Here is an 8,698-nt window from a genome sequence, read left to right on the forward strand (position 1 = left end):
CAATGTTGGAGTCTCTAATTGTGGTTAGTGAGTTACAATTGTAATTAATTAATGACCAAATAAACTGAATAATATTTTCTTCACTTCAATATTATTTTATGTATTCAGTTTAATGTAACTAAAGAAATTAGGAAACAGTTTGAAAGGTTGCGTGAGTTATTCAAGTCCTGAAGTAAAAGATGTCTTTGCTCATACACTACTGAATTGAACATTCACTAGTTTAGATCATATTTTATGCAACACTACTTTTGAATTACCACATATGACGTCACTCGATCATTTTTTTTCGTGATATATGCAGTTTCTATTGCCAGAATTCGACTTAATTGTAAATTCAATTAATAGTCGAATTTATGGGGGTTGCGTAATTAGTTATAGAGCTCAATTCAAATAATTTACAAAAAAGTCCTAGCCAGAACAAAATTTTCGGAAATTGAACACGTGATCGTCGTTTAGACACTTGGTTATAGCTTTACAGGATGTATTTGGATAATAAAAATCCAATTGTTTTCCTTTCAGGGTCTTAAGAATGAACGGAAAACAAAAACAGTGCTCATTTTTCTATCAATCTACAATCCTGAGAGCTAGAAATTAAGAATATAAACAGATATTAATCGAGTAATTATGTAATTGATACAAAATTCAGTTTGTGGAATACATATTATTTGGCATAGACAAAAATATTCAGGGATCCAGACCAGAAAAACAAAAATTGATCTCGTTTTCTTCTGTTATTTTAGAAAGAAATAATTTAAAATCGATATCCAGTATTGGCTCAAATAAACAAATAGTATATAGAATCCAAAATTGGGCATCACTAATATGAAAAAATGCAATTAATCAACTTAATTAAATTTTGAAATCCTCGATTTCAAATTGCAAGTCCACTCTCAAGTTATTTAATTAATTATTTGATAATTTCTCGAAACCATGTCATGTGACTCGATGAAACTATTCCCAATCTTTTGTGATTACTTTTCTATTTTTTCTTGTAATAGCATCAACTTGTTATAAGTATCCAAGATACTTTTCCGTATTATTATATTACTTGACTTCTTTAGGTTTGTAAATTAATTCTCCTGATATTGTCAGGAGAGCATGAATGTTTGACTCAAGTTTATTAAAGATCATGGTAAGATTTTAAATTCTAATTAATAATTATTGACCCATGTTCATATGTATTTTAATTGTAGACTCGATTACTTTTTGTTATATTCATCTTCGGATTATTTTCTCGGACCAGAGGGGGTCCTTTAAACATAACCGATATTACATCTGATGATCCATTGATGCCCTTTCCTGTAGAAGATGACGATGATATGGATGAGGAGGGCTCTACATTTCAAGATAATGATTTAAGAGACTCTCAGGCTTTAATAAACAGGTTAGACGAGTCATTTATAAGTGTAGGAGGACAATCGCATCTTCTTGATAGTGAAGGCCTAACTCAAACGGAAGTAGAGCCAGCTACATTTGAAATGTTGAACAATCCCAAGAGCAACCCTCAGACTCTGGATCAGTCTGACGAAAGTTTAGGTGAAGAATCAGACTTTGTTGATTTGGACTTAATTCCGACCGAAATTGAGAAAGAACCAGCGATACTTGAAATGTTGAACAATCCAGAGAACAACTCTCAGACTCTGGATCAGTCTGATAAAAGTTTAGATCAACAATCAGATCTTGGTGATGTGGACTTAATTCCTAACGGAATTAATGAAGAGGAACTACCGGGACTTAAAATGTTGGACAACTCACAGACTCTGAATCAGTCTGATGAAGATTTAGATGAACAATCAGATCTTGATGATATGGACTTAATTCCTACAGAATCGAAAGAGGAGGAACCATTGATACTTGAAATGTTGAACAATCCAGAGAACAACTCTCAGACTCGTGATCAGTCTGATGAAAGTTTAGATGAACAATCTGATCTTGATAATGGGGACTTAATTCCAACCGAATTGAATGAAGAGGAACCACTGACACTTGAAATGTTGAACAATCCAAAGAGCAATATATCAGAAATGGAAAGTGCAAATGACCCATTTGATGGAACGAATTCTTCCACAGACAACCAAAATATGTTCAAAATGGTTCATTTAAACAAAGTTCATAATATGACAAATGTCATAAACGAAGACACCATCACTGATGATAATTCAGAAATACAAGATCCTTCCACAAATGACGCTCAAATTTCTCCACTTAAACTTGATGGTCAGGAGCAATCGAACTCTGTAGAAAGTATTGAAAACGAGAGCTTTAAAGAACCAAGTCCTCCAGAAATTGACAATAAAATTATTCCTGAAACATTGCCGACTAGTGAAATGCAAATTGACACACTTAATCTTGACTCATTGGATACGATCCCATCAAATTTAACAAACGAATTAAATAAGAACAATACCGATGATAAGACATTCTTGTTACAGAACTTAAAAGATCAGGTTGTTCAATTAACTCAAGGTGTGGCTGGTTCAATTGAAATCCAATTTAATAATGAACAAGGAATCTTTAAAGAAGTTGATGAAAATGAATTGGATGTCACTGATCTTTCCCCAATTTCCATTACCTCATTTGGAGGGCAATGTCCACCTATGAGAAATGGAAATTTATCTGAAGCTTGTCTAAATTCACCCCCATCTACTTGTTGGACTTCAGGATCTCAAGATGCAGACTGCATTGAAAAGGGTGGTCTTTGTTGTAATGACGGATGTGGAAATTATTGTTTGGATGAAGTTTTATGCCAAAAAGTTCTAGTTAATGAGACTCAAATAATTGACAAAGAAGTTGAGATTTGCTCTGATGTTCCAGGAGAGGTTTGTAAAGAAATTCTCGTGAAAGAGTGTGAAAAGGATTGTAAAGTAGTCATTGAATCTGTTGAAGTCCTAAAAGATGTGGAAGAATGTCATTTGGAGCAGGATGAAATTTGTAAGCAGAAATTGACAACGATTTGTAAGGATGAAGAAATTCCACTTGTTGAAGAGGTTGAAAGTTGTGAAAATGTAACAAAAACTGATTGTAACAAAACAATTGTTAATTGTTCTATCATCTACAACCAAAATTGTCAATTCATTTTGCAAAAAATACCAAAGAATATAATTAAGGAAGAATGTCAAGATTTACCTCAACCTCCCAAATGTGAAATAGAGCTACGAGAAAAATGTCATCGCGAACTAGTTCCTATTGTAAAAACTTCACCAAAGGAAATTTGTGGAAATCAAACCAAGGAAGAATGTGTTGATAACACTATTGAAGAAAGTAAGAAAATATGTGTGGAAAAGCCCAAATATACTTGTAGAATCGAGAATATCCCGAAGAAAGTGATTAAAAAAGTAAAAAAATGTAAAATTCAAAACATCAAAAAGTGTCGAATGATATATAAGGAAGTTTGTAGCATCGATTCTTACTCAAAGTATAATTGCAAGAATCTTCCTCAAACCATCTGCAGAGAAGTTCCCACGAAGAAATGTGAATTTGAAACAATTCAAGAGGAAAAGAACGTTCCCCAAAAAGTTTGCAAAAATGAGTACATTAAAGACTGCCGAATGATACCAGTTCCCATCATCGTGCGTGATTGTAAAAATATAACTCGACCCTACTGCACAACAGAGTACGTAGAAACAGTCGTGGAAGTTTCTAAAGATGTTTGTGTCGATGAAGAAGTCCAGAAGTGCTCAGAGGAGCCTCTGAAAAAAGAATGTAAAGCCAACATGGTGACAGTGTATGATGATGTTGAGGAAGAGGTCTGCACCGAATCTCCGAATGAAGTCTGCGATGAAAAACCAAGTTGCAAGACCTTCACCGAAAAGGTTTGTTCATTAAAACCTATTGAAACGACTGCAAATCGCCATGTTTGTACGGAAGAAGAAAGGCCCATTTGCGAATTAGTTGAGGTTGATGTGTGTGAAACGATTCAGAGGCCTATTGTGAAAGATATACCAAAAGAGCAATGTCAGGATGTTTGTGAAGACAAACCCGAGACTCTTTGCCAAATCAAAATGGAAAATAAATGTAAAATTGTACTTGTTCCAAAGGAAGTCGTTGTCCTTGTTGAAAGATGTGAATGACATGCATTTTTTTTATAGAATTATTATTTTAGACTGATGTGACAGTCATTTCTTTTTTTAATTTCGTAATATCAGGTATAAAAATTTTTATTTAAAAATTGTAATAAAATATTTTTAATACTAGTCCGTTTTTTTCTATTAATATGAAATGATATCTCGCCTTAGAAGAGACTACAGGTAGATACAGGCATTACAAATTTTCCCATGGACACGGAACATGGGAACTTGTACTTGGAACTCAAAAAATCAACAGCATGATGATACGGGATCAGGAAGATACCGAGCATGATGACTCGGACATGGTCTAAACCATGGATTTCTCAACTTGTTTAGAAATGTATGCCTAAACACTGAAAGATGGACTCAAATACAGCTCTGAATATTGGACCTTTATTATTTTCTTTAATTATATTTAGTATTTAGAATGAGTAATTAATAATTTTTTTTGAAGTATGACGAGGATCTATAATGAAGATGCAAAATAACTAATGAGAATTATAAATTTGGTAGATACGAGTATAGTATTATATCTAAATAATTGGTTTATTATATTCATTGTACTATGTAGGCTTTATTGATGATAACCTCGACAAAAGTTGTAACGGCCTCATTCATAAGTATACATTTAAATAAGGTTGTGTCCAGTTCAGCGGTTCTATCGGTCTCGGTTCTTTCATTTCAACAGTTTCGGTCTCGGTTCTTTTTAATACACGGTCAGTTTGTAACAGGCACATAAAATTTAACAAATGACATTCAACATCATTTTGAAATATTGCTTATGGTTTTTACTGATTTTATACAATAAACTGTGCCATCGATAATGAAAAATTGATTCAATTATATACTTTGAATAAAGCTTCAAATTGTTATCGTCACTACAGTTTTTAATGCTGTTGAAATGCGAATTTTCTAAAGGCTTGGATCCCAAAACCACAAAAGCCACGTGACAAAAATCTTGAAGCCTTGCCATACTTTTTCTCCTTTTTAATCGGAGAAAAAGGAATTAAATTATATATAACAATTATACATTGAAAATTAATTTTTTTTATGTTAAAAAATAAAATTTAATAGTTGTATTTATTTTTTCTTGTTACATGTACTATATAAATTTAAAATATGTTAGAATTCCTCATAAGAAAAGTATGTAATATTGAAATTGTAGGTTTCAATACATTTTAGAATAAATACACTTAAAAAATAAAACTACCAGTAATACACGCTTTATACTTCATACAAATGGAAATATGTATAAATTTTAAATCCTATAAAATCAACAAAAAATTTTATTTTTAAATTTGACATCGTTTGTATTTAATTTTTAATCAAACTTCGAACAATGATACATTCAAACAATTGGAGTTGTCTTTTTGGGTTTTGATGATGACGATGGAATTTTTCTTTGACGTCCTACATAGTATTGAATCCCATCCTTGGCAACAATAGTTTTATAATTAAGAAGCTAATATGATTTCAATATTTAGAGGATATGGCAGTTTAATATTGTAATATCAAGGATCCATATCGTCTACTCTTCTTTTACCTTTATTCAGATTTCCACCATTTTAAGTCACAAATGATCTAGAACTGAATCATTTTCTTCAAATTGGAATATTTGGTACCTTGATAAAAACTGAGTGAGATAATTGATTAATATTGTAACCATTCTTAACTATACAAAATTGGTTGTTGGGAAGTTATACTTATGATTATTAACAAAGTCTGCTGTATTAATGTCATATTTTATTAAAAGTGTAGCTATACGTTTGTAATTTTTATGGTTAAATTTATAGAATGGGTTGATATATCCAGGAATGTTAGCTATTCCAAGTGTATGGTTTTTATTTAGATCAAATGCTATGCCACTGATCTAGCGGCCAGCAATTTTCCATACGATAATCTATTTACTATTTAATGGAGGTCACAGAGTTAGATGGAAAAAACCCTTTAATTTTTGGTTATTTCATTTATCATTTCTACATAAATTTCCCACTTTTACCATTCCCTTTCCAATTGTAGGAACTGTCTCAACTTTTCCCATATCCAGCGTAGCAATGAAGTCTAAAGTGTACAATCAGGGGCGTCCGCAGGGGGGCAAATCCACAAATTAAGGAATTCCCCTTTTTACTAGATTTTTTTTTTTTTCGTCATTCGGGCAAATTTTGTAGTAGAGTAAGTAAAAAAATTAAATATATATTTTTTTTTCGAAAAAATTGAATTTTTTGGGAATAGCTGTAAATTTTTGAATTTTTTTCCAGAAAATTTTTATTTTTTTATGAATAGGTGTGAAAATTAATATTTGAAATTTAATTTTTGATATTTCTTTCCAAAAATTTTATATTTGATATTTTTTTCCAAAATTGATTTTTTTTTTCTTGATCTATATTATATAAAATGGCGCTAGTAATTTTGACTTAAAAAAAGAATGAAGAAAGTATTCAATACAGCCTGCCCGTGCTCGCATTTGTATTGTTTAGAATTGATGGTCGTCCGTCATCCTTGAATATCCTTGCAGTTATTCAATTTTCCTTAAAAAAAATGAGAGTGATTTCAAATCCAAAGCTTATACGTCGGATTTTAAAAGGAACCTCCGTTCGTGACAATCATCATCTCTCAGTCGTGGTTCGTTTCAAACGATCTAATCATGCTAATCAAAGGAAGAAGAAGAAAGAATATCAGACTTCAAATGATGAGTATGACGGAGATGACGAAATGACGGGGGATGAGATGGTAAGGATCTAGGGTATTTCTTATCCATCACAATATTTCTATATTTTAATATTTTTGGATCGTGCTCTTTCAGCCCTCTGAGCCTAATGAACAAAACAAGAATGTAATTGATGTCATAATGTCTTCTACCTGGGTGAGGAATTCTTTTGAGTCATTTTCTCATTAATTCATATTTAATTCTCCCTTATTAGCCAATATCTGAGGAAGATTCTCGAGACGTCCAATGACCAATAAAACATATCGAAAATAAGTTGTAACACATACTACAAATACACATTCCTACATTAAATTTATTTACCCATAATGAATCCTGAATCAACTGATGAAAAATATTTATATTTATAATTTATGTCAAGTTCATATTTGTAATAATTCATTAATCTATGCGCATATCAATATACTAAGATCCAGTTAAATAACGTGACTTATTTTATCAAATATTTTTATCAATTTTGATATAAAATCTTTATTTTAGCTTGCATTTAGGGAACATTAGGATCTTGAATGGTTGTATCATGTAGTTGAATCAATTAAATACTAGATTTTCATCATATAATTAATGTTCTTAGTTCGTTCGCAGTAAAATGTTAGTGGTAAAAAGATTGTGGACAAAATAATTGCCTGATCAAATCGTGGTGTACAATTTCATTGTAAAACAAAATTGATGAGGGTAATATATCATCGTGAAGCAACATCATTGTAAACAATATTATTCTGAGTAATTTCATTGCAAGACAATATTATCTTGTGTAATTAATTTATATTCGGAATTTAAAACTATTCAATGATGAAGAAACATAACACGAAAGACCTCATTTAATATCATATAATACACCTAGGTCTTTAATACTCAGAGAGGCGGAAGAATTTAACTTGACTTGGGGCCAATCTGTTCACTTGTGGGCTGAGCTATATTTTGGGATATTAGAAAGGGATGTTTGATTCTCTAGGAAGCGTCAGGGGAAAAACTTAATATGCCTTAGACCTAGCAGTTCACCTGCACTACTCGTGGGCCGAAGTGTATTTTTTATATAGCCTATTAGCTAATTTTTGTTCCTTGATACAACTTGAAATGTCCATAATGCTCGAGGGGGGGATGGGCTGTGGTGGATTTTTTTTAAAAGCATTGAATAATTCGAATATAATAAAATTGCAACGAAATTGCACACCATAATATTGTATTCCAATTAACTTTCTCATAATTATATTGCTTACAATGATGTTGCTTCACTAGAATATTATATTACCCACGACATTTTTGTCTCACAATGATAATGAACACTACGGTTTTACAGCCCAACGATATTACTCCAACAATTATGTCCGCAACCTTTTAAGAAAATTATTTTACCGGTCACCTTCACTACTTTTAAATAGACACAGATTGAGTGTATTTTCAGTGATGTAAATCCTGTGAATTTTTATTTGGGCCGTTTTTTTGGAATTGGTAACCTATAGAATGAATTTTCTTTTCTTTAGCAATTTTCATTATTATTTCATTCCTGATTAGGGAACTTCCTTTCCTAAATAGATTTGATTATATTCAAAACTAGATTGTACATTCGTGTGTGATCATAAAAGACGGAGAGTAATCCTGAGGATTTGTTGCGGAGTTATAATTGTAAGTCCCTCTTGGACTCGGAGTAGAATTGGAAATCGACATTAGAGTAATTTTTGCAAATGTCCTTGTTTATTTCCTTCTACCTTGTCACAGCTGATTTAGCTGATCTCCTCCAAAAAAAAATCTCAAATTGTCAGGGTTCCCATGTTGATTTTCGTTTTTTTTGTTTTTTTCATTAATTTATTACTACAATATGGAAATAAGATTGTATAACGATGTAATAACATATTTTTAATACGTTTTAGGGTCAATTATATGATAACACTTGATAATAGAAGGG

General features: G+C 31.6%; 1 protein-coding gene across 1 annotated transcript; it reads left to right on the top strand.

The window, feature by feature from the left end:
• Positions 1 to 971: 971 nt before the first annotated feature.
• LOC121130236 (uncharacterized) lies at positions 972 to 4,193 on the top strand. Its single transcript, XM_040725991.1, has 2 exons — positions 972 to 1,132; positions 1,194 to 4,193. Exons 1-2 carry the CDS (start codon positions 1,103 to 1,105, stop codon positions 4,068 to 4,070), a joined length of 2,907 nt encoding a protein of 968 aa, XP_040581925.1. The 5' UTR covers positions 972 to 1,102; the 3' UTR covers positions 4,071 to 4,193.
• The last annotated feature ends 4,505 nt before the right edge of the window (positions 4,194 to 8,698 follow it).

This window comes from Lepeophtheirus salmonis, chromosome Z (assembly GCF_016086655.4).
Source record: "Lepeophtheirus salmonis chromosome Z, UVic_Lsal_1.4, whole genome shotgun sequence".
NCBI lineage: Eukaryota > Metazoa > Arthropoda > Copepoda > Siphonostomatoida > Caligidae > Lepeophtheirus > Lepeophtheirus salmonis.